A 19,357-nucleotide genomic window follows, 5' to 3' on the forward strand; every position below is an offset into this window, starting at 1 on the left:
TAGAATTGGAAATATAAAAAATAATTATGTAGAAGTAAGAATTTTAATTCTGAAATTTTATTGATTTTCTTCTATACAATTTTGTTTGCTGGGCAGTAAGTTTTATACCTTGTATTTATATTTCCTTTTAACTCTGAATTAATATTTCTTTACTTCATTTGATTATAATTCTGCTTTTATATTGTAAAAGCAGCTGCTTAAAATGATGTTTGAAATTATCAGAAATAAATTATTTTTTTCCTTTCTATTTCCAACAATCTTAATTAAAAGAACTATAAAATATTTGCAGCAGCTGAAAAAGTACAATTTTTTAAGCTTATAAAACAAAGCAAAGTAAGCAAAGTATTCTTGTGAATACTTTGCTATACTCTGTTCTAACCTAATTTGACAATAGTGTATATTCTACACATGCCGATTCACAGTTGTTCTCAGAGGACTGGGTTACTTTAAAGTACAAAGTTACTAGAAATGCAAATTTCGGGCAAAACTTTATCTCGCAATTTTTTTGCCAAATAGTAAATATTTATTATATTATCATTTGAAATCAGAGAATTGATTCTTTTCTTATTTTCATTATTTTGTTCAATATTATTGATACATTATTTTAATAAAACATTAAAGTTATTTCATTTCATTTCATTGTTTTTCAAAAGAAAATCCCAAGGCTTTCTATATTCTGTAAAGCATTGTTTGGCTAATGTTTTTCGAAAAGATATCTCCATCATCATTCACATCTTTAAAAATTTATCTGATAGTGGGATCTCATTTCTATGAAAAAATGCATGGATTTTTGCATCGAACACAGCATAATGTAAAATCATCATATTTTAAAGGCCTTGAATGTTTTCCTAATGAGCCTGGTCGCTTCTTTTCGGGGGTACTTACTTAAAGGACTGGATGCCTTTATTTCTTTTTTCAAATGGAAAAGTGTTCTTTACAAAACACCTGTAAGATGCAAAACTTTATCAACAATTTGATTGATAGAAGCTTGAGGGTTTTCTTCTCAGAGTCAGAAATTTTAACATTGACATCATTATTATCAGAAAATTTTACTTAATTTTTTTCTCTCTGTGCACTTAGAATCTTTATCCTTAGTTTGGTGCATTGCAAATCATTCATACAAAGATTTGATTCTTCTGTGGATCCTATGTTTTTTTTCTCTTTTTTTGGTTGAATTTTTCATCACTTACCACATTTTTACAAAAAAAAAAAAAAAAAAAAAAAAAGTTATGGCAAAAAAACTAAGCACAAGGAAAAAGCTAATGTCAAAAGAAGCTGCAAGGAAAATAGTTGGCAATGCTGTCAAATTGCAAAAAAATATTCAGAAAAAAGGTTCCAGATCTCAAAATTTCTTCCACATCTGAACATCTGAATCATGTACACAAAATAAAGTTGCTTGTTGTAGCAGTATGACTGTTGTTCTAAAGTAAATTATGAAGCACCAGATGAATTATGTCAGCGAAAGTCTTGTAAAAAAAATAAAAGCCAATAATGTGTCTTAAGTTATCCCACAAGCATTTACCGGCTGTTAAAGAAATGTTTATTAAAATGGTGCAACTTGATTTCCAAGGCTGCTGAGGTAAACAGGCAAATCATGATGGGGGGGAGAACCTCGTCAAAAGTAGCTGAACTAAGAGCAACCATACATAATTTCTCTTTCGGTTTCAATTTGGATTGGCATTATTCCTGTCGTTGTTTTAATAGCGATCATCTTGGAAATCAAGATGTACCATTAAAATATGTTAGTGAGGTACATTTATATTAAAGTAATGGCTTTCTTGTCATATTTGTTTGTATACATTTAAATTTGATCTGTACAATATATTTCTTAAAATGCCTTTGGAGAAAACATATGCTATAGATTTCTTATTTTTATAAATATTTTGAGATGAATATAAAAGCTAATTGGGCTGTAGTTTTTTAAAATTATTTTTTTCTGCAAGTTGACTATTTAATATTTTGCATATTTTTCTTTTGTGTTGTTTCATGTTTCATTTTTGTATTCTCCCCCTTTTTTTTTTGCCTTTTGATTAATCACACTTCCACTCAGAGTGAAATTCTCAGTAAAAACTGTGCATCTGATATCTAAATTCTATTGTATATCAAAAATCAAATAAATGGTTCTGTAGTTGTTTATCAGCTTGTTGCCATGGGTTTATATAGTAACAAGCTGAACACTAATGCTGTGTTTATAGTTCAGAAAAATATCTACATTCTAACCTTGCTTTTTCAAAGTATATGTTTGTTCGTATTTGAAATGTAGGCATTCTTCAGAATCCTTGGTGAATTATAAATACTATTTCATTAAAGAAGTTCCCACGCTTGTTACTGTTACTGTTCCATTTTCTCCAAGCTTGTTACTGTTTTATGCACAGTATTCATTATAAAATTTAACAATGAGAGCTATTGCTAAGCTTTAACAAATTTTTGTTTGAAGCCTATCTAATGGGAAAATTTAGAAAAATATGTTTTGTTTATGTTTCTAAGTATTTTTAGGTATAGTTTTAAGACAAAGTACTAAAATTTGAAGCATTGTTACATGATTTGGGTCTTGAAATGCAATTCAAAAAGTCACTTCAATCTACTTTTCGTATTTTTCCATTAATTTGAAAGCAATTGTCTTTGAGCATAAATACTAGAAGAGAATGTTACTGAATATAATTACTACCAAGGCCTGTGAAAAAGTGCAAAATCACAATCCTTTCACATCAGAATTATTGAAAAATTGATATGTTGTTAGCGATCCCCAGACAAAACCTGTCTAAATTTAGTGAAAACACACTAAATTTACTATAGCTCATGTTTTAAAATGTAAGATGACTGTAGTCTTATTAACTGAATAGTATAAAAAAAAAATTAACTTCATAAAGCAGCAAAAAATATTTGACTTCTCTCAAGCTAATGAAAAAGTGCCTCAAGCTAGTAAAAAAAGTGCCAACATTATATTTTAGTAGTTGTTCTGTTTGCAGGGAAAAAACAAATAAACAAAAACCACCTGTTTTTTTTAATGTAATAATATTGTATAACCTTTCACTGCATGTCTTCCTATTGCTGTGAAAGCTTGGAGATGAGGAGCATAAATTTGAGTGTTATCCTCTATATCTGATCTTGATTCATACTGCTGTTTAAAACAGAAATATGTTTATGCATCTAGAACCTAAAAAATTGAAGCAAACCCACCTTACCTCTGCTTGTAGAAAAATCCCGCCTGCATATTTTCAAATGCAGCTTTTTCATATTTTGCTGAGAAGTACTTACAAATCCATGTAATACATGGATTCTCTATTGGTTAAACATTGGGTTAAGCAGCATTTTTATAGTATATAAAATATTGAATATAAGAATATATCAAACAAATATTTTATTGCATTACTGTTCATCTTACAGAATTATACATTCACAGTTCACCTCCATATTTTAGTTTCATACATTCATGTTAATTTTTATGTATATAATATAAGCAAATTAAGATAATTTTATAATTGCTTAAACTCGAATTAAAAGTACTGGATTAATTATCTGTGACATAACAGTAGACTTGGAATAAAAATGTTTGGTTAGTAAATTATAACATGTTTGCACCAAATTTTTGAAACTATGGATACTAATCCCAAGAGGAAAAAATGTATATTATTATTTAGACCTTTTAAACTTTGATAATGTTATCAATATTTAGAATTATATTGGTAAAAACATTTTAAGAGATAATTTTTGAAATGCCTGTCTCTCCTATTCATCACGATGAATGTGTGCGTTAATTTTCTACATGATAAACTATTAGACTATCATGTAGAACATTACCAAATTCAACATAGATATACTTTAGAAGGTAAAATTGTTGTGTGATTGTTTTGATATTTTAATTAAAAATTTAGCAAAATTTGGGCATTTTTTTATGTTAACTTCCAAGTTATTTTATGGCACAAGAAAGATTTTTTTTCTTCATTTTGTAACTCAAATGACTTTTTAGTGATGCCAATTTTTTTCATGCCATATAATCTTTTTCTGTTTTTTAATCATTTTTTAAAATATATTAAACATATTTTACAATAATGCATTTCATTGTTGAAGTAAAACTCGCATTATTTTCTTTGTTGCTACTAATATTTCCTGGCTTTTCTTTTTTTCCCATTGTTGATGATCATGGTATGAAGATTTGGCCATATTTTATTTCCCATATTGAGTAGTTTCAGTAAAAGACATGTGATGCTAATGTTATATGTTTAACTTGATTGTTTATAAAATAATAATTTTATTTGCAAGTAATATAAAATAATAAACTATTTACAGAAGCTCACAGTATTAGTATACATTAGCATCATAATAGACAAAGGAGAAATGAAAAAAGAAAAGAGAGAGAGGGGAAAAAAATGCATTATGTAAAATAAAAATTGTTTAATTATTATTTCTTTTTTTTTTTTTTTTTTGCCTTTGACACTATGAATGTATACCTTTAATATAATTTTTGAAGATTTATAATTACAAAACTAACTACATAGCACAGTTTATCTTGAAATTGGATCTGGTGGTAGAATAATATTCTCACATTTATTTACTTCAGATTCAAATAATGATGAAATTTTTTTAAAGTATATCCATTTTTAAACAATGCTGCATTTTTCTGTAGTGTAATAAGATGTATAAAGATATAGACAGAAAATTAAGGAAAAGCATGATACAATGAACTTAGGTTTTTAAAATAAAATATGTCTGTCAAAATGTGAAGTTAAGAAAAATTTTGCTGAGAAAGCCTTTAAGATCCCATGATACAAACTATTTTAGTTAGAAATTTTTAAGCGACCTTTAATCTTAATGAAAAAATAGTCTCCAAAGCAACTTGTATATAAGTAATTCACTAATAATGCTACATTTAAGTTTTCCATTATTTTATGCTTATGCATTCTTTGAATTATTAAAAAAATTAGAAGTATTAGAAGAATTATTCTGTCCAAATTAAAAGTATATATAAAAATAAGTTTTAAGAGTCATGTTTGAATAATGTTTAAAAACATTTTTCTAATAATTTATTTGTAATTGTTTACTCACTTTTGTTTATTTCAGATGGCACCACTAGATATTGGAGATCTTCCCTCAGAATTAACGTCTAATCCTTCGGCTTATGTTGCTGTTACTGGCCTTGACATAGAAAATAATGCTATTCACCGTACTATATGGGAATCTTTTACTACCAATAGGCAAGATCGAGTTCCTTTGTTCCTAAAGCTTTTGCCTGTTGGTCATGAATTTCCAAAAGCAAAACCTAAGGTAAGTATTTTTGTATCATTTACTTATTTCAAACTTATAGAAATTTTAATATTAGTCACTATTTTTTATAGAGTGATCCACTTAGTAAGGTCAAATATGATTACATTATAAAATTGCGTGGAAGCAATTTCCTACAAAATTCATTGTTTTTCATACATTTTCCTGGGTTCTGTCTTAGGTATAAATGAAAATATTCATTTGAAACATTTAATTTTAAAATGAAGGATCTTTTATAGACCAAAATTTTATGAGCCAGAAGTCCAGACTGTAGTAATCTCATAGGCAAAATATTGGCAACTTATGATTTGTCATTTTTTAGTATTTTTTTTTTTTTTTTTTTTTGCATAATGTAAGGAGGATGGGTGGGTGGAGGAGAAGCATTTTTGATTTTAAACACTGTATAAAAGTTTTATTTAAATAAGTTTATTTCACTGTATATCTTAGCTTCTGTGTTTTTTGAGGTGGGTGTTTTACTTAGACGCCTTGAACAATCAGACTCATAAAGATTAATATCCTCTAAAATTTTTAATTTCATATTTTATGTAATTTGGTCTTTTAATAATTTCTCCATAAAAATAATTTTAAACTTTAATATCTTTATAGACAAAATTAAATCCTAAATTATGATAATCATACAACATATGCTATTATAGAAGTCTTATGCTGTTCCATTCATTCTACTCTGTATATCGCTATATTTCTAATAGCTTTCTTAAACTTTGAATTTCAATTTCTTATAAATTGAAGCAGATGCAATTAAATTTAATTAAAACAAAAGCTTTTTTGCTAAAGCCAAACATATTTTTTAAAAACATGAGAATGAAAAATAGAACCATTCAGCATTAATGTCTTATGTGCACTACAGTATATGTATATGTAATTTATAATGTGTGGAATATCTAAAAAAATTATTCAATAAAAATTTTACTGCTTCATCATAATATTTAGTTTTTAGCTTAACATTCAAAAAGATTAAAATGGCATTAATAAGAATATTTTATTTTGTTTCAGTCAATAAATAATTGCTTAAAAATTTTTGGAATCTAAATTTTATATAGTATTGTGGTTTATAAAGAATTGTATTAAGTTAAATATTGTTGATACACCTACTTTTAAGTTAAAAAAAATCTAATATAGTAATAATTTTGAAACATTATGAAGCATTAAACATAATGGTTAGAATAAAAATTTTCTGTGTTTCTTCATTAGATTAACAAAATTAAAAACATATGAAATTTGGGATCTTATGTTGTGAAATTTTCTATTTGTTTTACAAACTCTGTCTTGAAAGTTTATTTTTATTTATTCCCAGAATCTCTTAAAATTACTAAACTACTTTTCATTTAATTTTTTTAAGAATTTGTATTTGTTTCTCTTCAGAACTTTTTTTTTTTTTTGTATATGCATTTGACAATTTTTATTATCTGTGCCAAATGGAAGAACTAATTTTTCAATATTTGCATGCTTTAATACTGAGAGATAAAACCTTAATTTGAAATTTCTTCTTTTGAAGGATATATTAAATCCATATAAGAGTTAAATAAAAGTATATTTTGTGAGGAATATTTGAAAGGAAATTAACTCATTATAAAGTGTTTGAGCACTTTCTATTAGCTTAACTGTTGCTATCATTTATGAAAAATTTGAAGTGAAATATTAGTTTTTTTTTTGACAAATTGGATGTTTTGCAACATTAGGATACATATTAGGCTAGATATAAGAAAATTGGCTATTCTTTGTTTTATCATTTTCTTGAAACTATGCTAAAAACATAATTTTAAAGGAAATAAAATATTGGTTTGAAAAAAAAAATGATTTAGAAATTACTAAGACCTTTATTTTTTTGTGTAGAATATTTTGCAAATGTTTTATTGTATTTAAAAACAGATAATTATAAAAATTCATTCTCTGAAATGTATCTTTTCATCTATCTGCATCTTTTAATGTTTATAAAAATAATTGATGATTGCAAATTTGGTGTTTTAGATCTGACAGTTGCATTAAAAAGTGCTGAAGTAAATAAAAATTAAAAAAAAAAAATAGCTTCTTTATTTTTGAGTAATCACTTAACCGATATAATTATGTATCAATCTAATTATTATCATTTTTCTAATCAGTAGACATACAGTTTTCTCACTACAAAAATGTTTTTTTTTTTATATAATAATACAATAAAATTGCGAAAATGATTTTTGTAATTTTGATTTGATATGATAATTGTGGAAAATACATTATATAGAGTCCTAGTTGAACCAGAATTTTTACATGTTTCTAAAAGATCAAGATGATGTAATCTAATTAGAATGTATTGAAAACATTAATATAGTTAAGAATGTAGTGCCACATTATAAATTTTAGAACTACAAGTTATAAAATACAATCAAACGCTGAATTTTTTTTCATTCACATTATTCATAAATGTTTTTTTTTTTTTTTTTTTTTTTTTTTAGCGCACTTCATATGACTGGTATGTGCCAAAAGGGATTTTGAAAACAAACTGGCTTTCGAAACATTTGACAGAAGTACCAGCTGTTGCAGTGCAATTTGTGGATTTGGATTGGGATAGCCCTTCTTGGGCAGAGAAGCGATTAGAATGTGCAAATAAATTAGAAATGCTGAGGTAATTATAAATTTTTATTAATGATAAAATATCTATTAATAATAAAAATGAATTTATGTATTAATTTTAGAAAATTTTAAAAAGTTTAGAAATTTTCTTAAAATTGGATGCAAAATACATTAAGAAATATTTTTCAAAATATTTAAAATAAAATAAATGTTTGAGTTGAATTATATTATTTGAATTTTGTATAACATTTGATTATAATTGATATAGTCCATTTTATACATAGAGAAAGCCTGCAAGGTCGATCTACCCGTGTTGCTTTAGTTTTAATTCAGAAGAGAGCAGCTTTGCCTGGTAGTAAGTAAAATTCTAACAATTTTCCAGATTATATTCTATTGCACAGAATTATTTACAATTTCTTTTTTATTTATTCACCCTTTATTGTTAGAATTTTATTATCTATTGAAATTTATTACTGAGTTGAGCATCCTAAATCCTTCATTCATAAGATGTTATGGTTTATAATATAATAGACTAATTAAAAATCTTCATGTAATTAATTATTCTGATTTTATATTATTAACCAATTAGCTGCCATTCTTATGCTTATAAAAAAATAACCAATTTTTTAAAATTTTACAATTCTTTTATTTTATTTTTAATTAAATATTTTTCCTTTGGACATAATATAAATTTCCCTCTCAATTATTCCATTCATTTTGATGGTGGCCATATTACTACTGTTTTGCTTTTAAATAACTTTTAGAAGTTAATTTTAGCCAACGTCCTGGCATGGGGGTAGCACGTCTTCCTCGTGATCAGGCAGTCCCGGTTCGGGCATGGTTGTTCTTCTTTTGTGTTCTATCTGTGAGGTGTGTGTATGTGTCTCCCTGTAAAAAGAGGTTGTGCAAGCGAATGTGACGTATGAAGTAGCTAAGTCGTACTCTTGTCGCTAGTTGGCGCTACTGAAAAAACAAGAGATGCTCACTCGGCTTAAATCACTGACAGATAACTATCAGCGGGCTTGTAAAATGCCATAAGTCACAACATACAGAAGTTAATTATAATTCTGTAAAAAAAAAAATAATAAATAAATAAAAAAAGCTGTTATTTACTTTAGATTTTATTCTCCTATTTTCTTATAAGTTTCCAAGAGGCTTGAATGTAGTTGAAATGTCTTTTATTTTTGCTTCCAAATGCTATAATCAGAAGTTTCATTTTTATATTATTAAAAGTAATTCTTTTCAGATATAAAAAATAAAAATCTCTAAATTTAGTAGGAAAAAATGTTAATTCTTAATTTTTATTCCAACTCTTATTTACAATACATAGCTATAAATAATTAATGTTTCTTTTTTTTAAACATACATCGAAGAAATAAATGCATTGAATGTCTTGTCTGGGTGTGAATTCGAAATTAATCTTGATCCATTTGATTAATACTTTATTATTTTATTTGATACTAATTTTGTTAATTCAGGCAAAATGTTAAAAATAAATATAACAAAAATAAAATCTAAAAATAATTTTTATAATTATATCAGTATTAATAGTAAATTTCTTATAAAACTGTTAAAATATTCAGAAAGTAATGGTCTGTTCAAAATAGTTTTCTGAGCTTTGTGAACATCATTTATGAACTATAAACTTTTATATTTTGTGGCTTTGATTGAAATTTAGATGCATTTTGATTCTTTTTCACTATCATTATAGTTTTCTTTATATTTAATAGCCATTTAAAATTTAGTACTCAACTTGAAGAATTTCTTATATTGCTTTTATTATTAATGTTTTGAGGGGCAATGATTAAAATCAATAGTAGGAAGTTATCAATTACTAGTTTTTATGTTACTGCATTTTTTAAAATTTGAAATAAATAATATTTTGTATTTTTTAGCTGATGACCAAATTGCAGCTGAGAGGGCTGCATCTTTATGCAGTGCTTGTGATTTGTCTGGTAAAACCTTGTTTGTCCTTCCTCATTCAGACCATTTATATGGATACACATTGCGGTAATTTTTTTTGTAAATGTTTTTACAAGCTATTAATTTATGATTTAAGGTTATTAAAATTTTACTTATCAGTTTATTGCAATATTAATTTATATTGTAAATATTTCTGCTATTTTTTAGTATTTTGAATATTTAGTGATATGAGATGCACGAGGATAGAGCCTGGGACCTTGTGGTTTGCAGTCCAGTAACATAACCATTATGCAAAAGCAATTGCCCGTGCAGCATAGTTGTTAACTGGATTATATGCTATTCACCACAAATATTTTAAACTTTTTTTCCTTTTCTTTTTCAACATTCCTTTTTTAACTTTCATATATTAAAACATATTTATTTAGTTGGAGAAATTATTTTTAATTATTGCTTTAGTATTTAATTCACAAAATGCAACTTTCAATCTATTGTTTGTTATTTGCATAGTAATGTAATTGTTTAAAAAAAAGATTTTTCAAAACAATAATTTGTTTTGCATTAGTCATATTATTAGTTTCATATTTTATATCATTTATGTGTTATACTTTGTGAAGACAATTTTTAAATGCATTTATTATTTTTAAAATGTATAATTCTTAAAACTCATTTTGTATCTCTTCTCAGTTTGCAGAATGCATTTTATGAGTTGGCTCAAACTTATTACCACCATGAAAGTCGGCGTATTAAGAATCATAAAGATCATTTGAACAAAACAACTCATCAGGTAATTCTCTTGATTTTTTTTGTGTGCATGCATATGTAAACTCTGTTTGTTTTTTCCTCTTTATTTCATTATGGTAATTAGCATTATAACTAGATAATAATTAAAAGCTAGTTTTTATTATAAGATAAACTTGAATGATTGATACCATTTTTTTCTTTCAAGTTTAAAACATGTTATGGGGATGAATAATTCATTGTCAGATATAGTTTTTTTTTCTTCTTTTTTTTTTTTTTGCTATTGATTGGTATTAAATGATGGTAATGCTTATATGTTATCAAGTTATTGATATAGTCAAATTTTGAAGGTAAAATTATTTGAATTTAATAATTATCTTAATTTTTTTATTTTTTATTTTGTTGAGCATTAGTTATATATGATTGTCACTTAAGGTAGTAAGGGGAGGGAGGTAAAAAACCCCCTCTGAATAGCTTGGATATTTATGAAAGATGTTTATTAAATAGTGATGTATGTATTGTCATGTTGAAACTTAATAAGAATTAAACAAAGATAAATAACATGTACAAATTTGCATTCTAATTCATATATTCACCATTAAAAACAATTCATTAATAATCAACTGGTTACTTTTAGATTTGAAAACACTTTCATGTGATTAAATGTTTATTGTCAGCATAGTTTTAATTGAAAAATCTTAAGTTGGATTAAATAATCAAATCATATAATTGAAAAAAATCTTAAGACGGATTAAATAATCAACTCACATAATTGAAAAATTCTTCAGTTTGATGTCCAATTTACAAATGGCACAATGCATTATTTCAAGTTCTCTGAGTATGAATTTTTGGTAGTTATAAAAATATTCTGACTTTGTATGTAAAAAGAGAACCAATGAATCAGTTTTATATAATATTTATTATCTTCAATGAGATAAGTTATACATTTTTTTTCCATTGATTATTAGCATGGTTGTACATCTCTTATGCAGTATTTCCAAATGTTCGTTTAGCACTTTTTTAATCACATAGTACCGATTTTAAAGAATATATATATATATATATATATATATATATATATATATATATATATATATATGTGTGTTATGTTTTAACTTCTGATACTTTCAGAGCCAAGCAGAAAATAAAGTAAGTTATGATATTAAGCAAAAAGAAACTTTTATGCTCAATGTATGAATGGTTTTATGCAACTTAGCTATTTCTATTTAAAATTATAATAATATTTTTTGAAGGTTGTGATTCTTTGAAAGTGTACATTTGTGTTTGCCCTTGAAAGTTATATTTTCATCTGCATCCTTTGATAAACCATCTGTATCCTTTAATAATTTGTCTAATATGTAGCACTTTTCAGCTTCTATTTGTAAGACACCAGTTCAAGATTGCCTTTCTGACTGAATTAAAACAAGATATTTCTGCTGCTTTAAAGTAAGTTAGTTAATTTAATTTTTTTTATATAAAATAAAAGAAATTCAGACTAATTTATAATGCTATTAAAATTATGTTGGTGAAATTACTTATTTAAAACTTTTTGGAAAAGGAGGATTTTACACATTTTTGAATGCCTTATTTTTATGAGTCTATGCACACTATGATGTTTATCTTGAAGAATTTTTAAATCCCTTAGCAGGCTATGCCAAATGTTCTCAAACACAGTTCAAGAATGTTAATTTTTTTAATGTTATATTTATTCGATAATTCATAAAAAATGTAGTAATTTTGTTTCATTTCAGATCAGAAATAAAAGTATTTCAAAGAACACTTACATAAACTATTTTTTTCCAAAGAGATAACAAAATTGCTAATTTGATTTTAAATCAATTACTTTTATTTGAATAGTTAAAAGAAATTCATATTGCTGAAGTAAATTTAAGTCTCATTAAGAAAATGTTGCATGTGAAAATTTAAAAAACAATAAAATTTTTCCAGTAACAGTTGCAGTGATCAGTTGTTTATAATTAAAGTTACAGAAAACAAATAATACATTTTGCAATTTCATGAATGTCTTTATTATATCTTTCTTCAGACATTTATGATTTTAAAAAATAAATATGTAATCTGATTATACAAAAGGCTTTTAAAGATTACTTTGTCCTTCCTTGAAAATCCTTATGAAACTGAATATATCAAGTCATGCAGGCTCAACTCACTTTCAAAAGTTAAGCACGGAGAGAAAATATTCATTTCAGGAAGCCAATCTGAATTGGAGAAACTGTTACTTGTTGCAGAGGTAGAAAGAAGTATACAAATATGTTAGATAATGGCAAATCAAGCAGTTATATAAAAAACTGGCTTTGTGAAGGTTTACAGGAGTTGCGTTTAAGTATAGATGGAAGGTGTTTAAAACATTCTTTAATTTTTTTTCCAAGTTAAACTTATTTGTATGGCTTTCAGAAGACAAATGGAAGATTCTGAGTGGTGGTGTGCAGGCGGATACATTGAAGGAAGATAATCTGTCACAGATATTGCTCTGTTCTTTGGTTTCCATTTTATGATTATGGAAATTATTCCAAAACAGCCAAACAGTTATCTAATGACCTATGGTTGGTCATCCAAGGGTTACAGCCCCTGCAGAAGGTCAATATATTGCTATAGTTGCCAAACAAAATCGAAGAGCGACCTCCATATGTGTGATGTTTATGGTTACAGTGGCCATTGGTAAGACAATATCTGCCACTATTATTCACTGAAGGCTACATTTGAAAGGACTGTATACCCCAGTACTTTGAGTTTGTATTCCTCTATCTGTCCAACCAGAGGGAACTATTAAATTGGATTGTGTCTGATTGAGAAATGTTATGTTCTCGGATAAGTCCAGATTTGACTTTCAACCTGATGACAACTGTCAAAGGTTTTGGAGGGAATATTAGTCAGTGGAAATAATAAGCAGAAAGGCTTTGGAGGGCCACAGAACATCACCCATTTCATAGTGAAAGCATTTTGGTCTAAGTAGGAATTTCATTGGGATATCGCATTGACCTGAACATCTCCAGATGGGACTCTGTGATGGGTGTACAGTATCGGGATGAAGTCCTAGACCCCGTTGTGAAACTATACATGCAGCAGTTGATTCTACTTTCATTTTCATGGACAACAATGCACGTCCTCATAAAGATACCGTTGATGACTATTCGGAGAGAGGAGATTGCATGTATGAAGTGGCCATCTTACTCTCTGCATCTTAATCCAATCTTTGAGTTGCGCTTGGCCAAATGATGTGTACTCATTTCCCCCACTTCCAGCCACTCTGACAGATTTGGTAATTGCTCTAAAAGAGGAATGGGGATCACTGAACTCTGATCACCAACTCGTAACAAGCATGATCACATGCTGTGCACTCTGTGTGAAAATGAGGGGTGCTCCAATACCTTACTGATGTCGGGTTAAAAAAAAATTGCCATAATTTTGTGAATTTTGCTAATATGACATCAGTATATAATCAATGCAAATTTAATATTGTTTTTATTTCCATATGTTTGTTTTGTTTCACGAATAAACATTTTGCCACTTTCTTGCAGCATTTCTTGTCAATGAAAGTGATACTTGTCTATTTTTTCTTGCTTAACTTTTGGAAATGAGTGTATATGGGCTAAGGTATATGAAAATGTTTACAAATTAAGAAAAAATTCTGTTTTTTTTTTAATGCTTTACTGCTTATTATTATTGTTATGACAACTGCTAGAATTGTAATAGGCAGTAATACTATTCTTTTTTGATATGATTATTTTTTAATTTTTATATTTTGCTGCAATAAATAATCTTCAATTCATAGATTTAAAATTTCTCTTTCTTTCTTTTTTTTCCAGCTAAATAAATTTTCCTTAATTTAGATAATTAATTCTGTATATTGCTCGAGAAATTAAAATTTTGTTCTAAAAATGGTAAGATATTATGTTAATATGCATAAATAGCGGAGTACTATTTTTAGTTGCGTTTGTTATTTTGAAGACTTCAGTTATTTTTTTTTTATCAGGATACTGTTTTTACTATAAATTTATATATATATATATTTAATTTCTACCCACTTTTTTATTTATTTAGCAACTGAGGTTATTCAGAGTAAATTTGTTAGCAGCTTTCAAATTTACTGACATAGATATTATCTCTCTCTGGTGCCTTGTTGGTGCACTGCATATTCTTCCTAGAACTTTCTAAAATTCTAATGCTTTCTTTCATTATAAATTTCTTGATTTCTAGATATGATTTTTTTTTCTTTCTCTTTTTTATGTCTATGAAATGAGTTTGTGATTACACTTTATATCTATCTGCATGATAGAAAATTACCAAACATTTGCGAAAATTGAGCTAAAAAAAAATGTTTACTTAAAGTTCTGAATTTTATTCATCTACAGGTTGCTTTATATTTATACTTTTTCATAACAATCAGTATTTAATGTTTTTACCTTCAGATACTAGTACCTAATCTTTAGAAAACATTTACAGAAGCTACAAACAAGCCTATGCAAATTTAATGGAAGTTCGAGCTTCAGATGCAAATTTGTTGGAAATAAAGACTGTTGCTGGATTTATAAATTATAAAGTAAGCATAGTTTGAGTTCTTTAAATTTTAAAAATCCGTTTTTAAGTATTTTTTAAAATTTTTTTACTAATAATTTTTTCAGATGTGCAGACTTTCATTTTTAAATGGTACACCTCTTGATGCTATTTCTCAGTTTAGAAATCATGTAGATATTTTCAAGAATAAAGTTGGTCATCCAGAACTGGCATTTGAGCATAGTGCATGGATGTCAAAACAGTAATTATGTATATTTTTTTATTTAGTAGCTTTGTGCTGTATTTTAAATAACTGGATCTTTTTTTAAAAATATAAGTTTTCTCTAATTGTATTTATAAAAGAACTTTTGGGACATATGACAAAAATGAATACTGCCTGTATTCCCATCTACTAAAATATTTCATAAAAGGGATGGGGGAGCAATCAATATCAGTACTTATAATACCAAGATTAAAAAATTTTCAAAATTGATGTGACAAATATATATATTTTATAATAGATTAACAAAAGGTTAGCTTAATGATAATGTATTGCTGTTTATTAATAAGATTTATTTATTAAAATGTTCAATGCAATTTCTTATATTATTTTGTAATTTGTTCTTAGGTATTCTTCATTTAGATATATTTTCTGAGTGATAATATGGTTTTGGTAGCATTTTTAAAAAAATGCAGAAGTGATTTTGGAATTTTCTCACTTGTTGATATCAAAATCAATTGTTGATTCAGTGGACCTACTCTTCTGTCTATACTTGTGATAGACAGATGAAGTTTTTATAATTTTTTTTTAATAGATCTATTTTAGTTTTTTACGTTTAATTTTTAAAATGTCTGTTGAATTTTAGTACATTTAACTTTTAGAAAGTGCTTTTTTTTGTATGAGAGTTAGAAAAAGATTTCACATCCATCTTTAATATTTTTGAAAAATCATATTTTTTCAATATTATTCCTTTTAATGCATAAGTATTTATTTTATATTACTTATGAAAAGTAATATGGTTTAAAACAAAATCTGCTTTATCTTGTATGAAAATACAAACTTTGCATATAATTATTTTATTTTGTTGAGATTCAAGTTTGTACTTTTAAAACAAATGAATAAATTTGAATTTGTGTACATTACTTTTATCTAATCTGGGGAGGCCAAAATTCATTAAAGAATAATTTTGATTAAAAACCCTTCAAGTAAAATGAGGCTTTCATTGCAAAATGCTCAGTAGTTTTATGTTCCAAGTTTTTATTTTGTTTTCTTTATTAGATTCAAACCAATAAATTTAAAAAAGAGCCACACATATTTTTTACAACTTTTGTTATACTTTTTGTTTTGGATTATTCATTAAATTGGTTGTTATTAGCAATAATTCATCAACTTTTTATATTGAATTTTTCTGAACATGATATATTCATATATTTTAGGTTTAGCCACTTTGGTGATTTATTTGAAGATGCTGTGCAGCAGGGTTTGAATGCAATTCAAACACAACATCCTGGTTTCTATTACCAGCAAGCTGCTAATCATGCATCAAATCGAAAAGCTCTTTGTTATAAGCTGTGCAAAGTGAGTAAAATAAACTGAATTATTTGTGTATAATTTCTCAAGTAAAATTAATTATATGTTTATTAATTTTTTCCTTAATAGTCTGTTGAAGAGCCTCCCGATTTTGAAATATTAGAAGGGGCTGACTCCTTGGAGTTTTATGGTCAAAGACCGTGGAGAGCATGCTGTCAAAGTAAGCTTCAACTGCCTGCTTTTCCCTCTTACTTTCTATCCCTCCCCATTTTGTTTATTAGTAAAAAAAAATGCAGGGCTAGAAAGCAATATTGAAAACACTGTGTAAAATTTCTTAAATGTGTATTAATTTTTTGTATAGAGGTAAAATTTATTTACTTTCTTTGAAAAAATTGTACCGTCTGAAGCTGAATGGGAAAGGAACAGTTCATTATTGCTGTACTTCTCTATTTATGATATTTGTACCACAATAGTATATCATATTATGTTGGTAGTACAATTTTTATAAAAAAAATGTATGGAATATAAAATGTTCCAAAAATATTAATAAAACCACTATTAATATTTTTTTTAAATATTTATTATTTAGGCATAGGTATATTCGAATATATATATATATATATATATATTTATTCTTTTTTAGATACATTTTACTCTATAAAATTGACCCTTGTGATGATGGCCTCTCTGGCCATAATCTAAGATACTGTACTAGATAATGTTTCAATTTAAGAAAGAGATCAGCATTTAGATATTTCATGTGACAAAAATTTTGTGAATGAGTTCAAAAGATAATTCCTGAAAATTCTGGTTGAAAAGATGATATCATCAGAAATATATTTCTAATAAAGGAATAAAACTTTTTATGCCTCTCGACTTATAATGTCTCTATAGAATTAGATTTTCAGTCACACTTTTAATCTCTGCTAGTAATAAAGATGGATATGTGTATGTGTGTATGTAAGCACTGTACAACTCAAACTATTTGACCCAGATTTGCCAAAGTTGGCAGTATACACTTTTAAAGAAGAGTGATTTTTTTTATTCAAAATTTTAATTAATTAAAAATTTAGAGAAATTTTATAGTTTTTCTTTAACTTCAGCACAAAAAATATTTTTTCTTAGGGTATGTAGTGTCTTGAAAAGTGCTTAAATTTGAAAACTATTTCAAGCACCTTAATTGTGATTGTAAGATTCTTGAAAAGTGCTTAATTTTTTTGAGAAATACAAAGGTAACATTTTTTTGTTTTGCTTCTACTGATGTTGAGTATAATAAATATAAAACTTAGTTCACAGTGTTTGTTTGCTAAATGTAAAAAAAAAGGGGGAAAATTTGAGGAAGGAATCATGAGGTGTCAATATATTTTATTTGCAGTGGCTTTGGCTACTTTAAGCTTACACATGATACTGTACTCTTTTTTCAACAATGAACACCATCATATATTGAGATAGAATATTATCTCTCAGGAGCAATATGATATACATACTATACCAAACTTATTATGACAAAAAAAAAAGAAAAAAAATGTTCTAACTTCTTTAATTCTTATTGTTTTAGATGTTGAAGAGTGTTCTCTTATGCCTGAAAAATTTAGGTCTAACCCTCTAACAAGGGGAGGTCACGGGGTTGAAATCTGAGATCAGGATGGGATTTAGTATAATGACGGTATACATTTAGAATGTTCATTCATGAAAATATTAAAATGTAATGGCCAGTCAATTTCAAGAAAATGGTCTTTATAATAAATTGGACTTTATAATCCACCACCCAGAAAGACAAGGAAAATGCCTATGGAACAAGAAATTAAACCGGTCATCCTGACACCAGCACAGCCACAATACAGAAATCCATTTGTATTTAAAGGAGACGTGGGACAAGACCCAAATAAATGGCTTAAAGAATATGACAGAGTGTCAGAATTCAACAGATGGGATGACATGACTTGTCTCGCAAATGTGTTCTTCTTCCTGGACGGCACAACGAAGCAATGGTTCGAAAATAATGAAGAGAAAGTGACTTCCTGGGATATTTTCAAATCGATGCTAAAAGAGGCATTTGGAGAAACACAACACTATGTAAAGAAGGCAGAAGAGGAGCTAAAGAGTAGAGCTCAAAAATCTGGCAAAAGCACACAGTCGTACATCCAAAGCGTGTTAGGGTTATGCCATCAAGTCAAACTAGATATGTCAGAAGAAGAGAAAGTGTCTCATCTGATGAAAGGAGTCGCCGAAGATGTTTACCAGGCACTAGTGACGAAAGAAATAACCACTACAGAGGACTTTATTAAATGGTATAGAAAGATCGAAGAGATGCAACAAGAAAGGATCCGGGGTAGGAAATTTGAAAAGCTCCCATATATCGTACCAATGGCTGTAATTGGCCAACAACTGGATCTGGTATCACTAGTACGTCAAATAGTGCGAGAGGAGGTCCAGCGCCTCATATCTGCAGTAGTCGATCCCGAATTCGAAGACAAAGGCATTGAAGCCATTGTTAGAGAGGAAGTGGAAATGCTTTGGCTCCTTTGTCACAGACAGCACCAGAGTGGACAAAGGTCAAACCAAGATGCCAACCTTCCTATGCTAACGTTGCCAGACGACCTACGCCCGTAGCACAGCAACCACAGAGCAAGACAGATGTCTGGTGCACTCCTGATAGAAGACCCGTCTGTTTCCATTGTGGCCGCCCTGGCCATGTAGTTCGATACTGCCGAGATCGGAAAGCTATTTTTGAGGCATATCGGGCTAATAGGAGCGATTTCGGCCTTCCGCCGTCGAATGAGTTACGCTATGCCGACGAATACAGCCGACCAGCAGTCC

At 27.6% G+C, this 19,357-nt stretch overlaps 1 protein-coding gene across 1 annotated transcript in view; it reads left to right on the forward strand.

Moving 5' to 3' along the window:
- The window catches only part of LOC129975702 (trafficking protein particle complex subunit 11-like), a 60,474-nt gene that overhangs the window by 2,400 nt on the left and 38,717 nt on the right, over window positions 1–19,357 (forward strand). The window contains exons 2-11 of the mRNA XM_056088855.1: window positions 5,062–5,265; window positions 7,716–7,885; window positions 8,118–8,188; window positions 9,729–9,843; window positions 10,441–10,540; window positions 11,867–11,940; window positions 14,956–15,052; window positions 15,135–15,268; window positions 16,444–16,585; window positions 16,667–16,757. Of these exons, the coding sequence (XP_055944830.1) occupies window positions 5,062–5,265; window positions 7,716–7,885; window positions 8,118–8,188; window positions 9,729–9,843; window positions 10,441–10,540; window positions 11,867–11,940; window positions 14,956–15,052; window positions 15,135–15,268; window positions 16,444–16,585; window positions 16,667–16,757 (1,198 nt within the window). The remainder of the gene's footprint in view (window positions 1–5,061; window positions 5,266–7,715; window positions 7,886–8,117; window positions 8,189–9,728; window positions 9,844–10,440; window positions 10,541–11,866; window positions 11,941–14,955; window positions 15,053–15,134; window positions 15,269–16,443; window positions 16,586–16,666; window positions 16,758–19,357) is intronic.

This window comes from Argiope bruennichi, chromosome 7 (genome assembly GCF_947563725.1).
Source record: "Argiope bruennichi chromosome 7, qqArgBrue1.1, whole genome shotgun sequence".
Classification (NCBI taxonomy): Eukaryota; Metazoa; Arthropoda; class Arachnida; order Araneae; family Araneidae; genus Argiope; species Argiope bruennichi.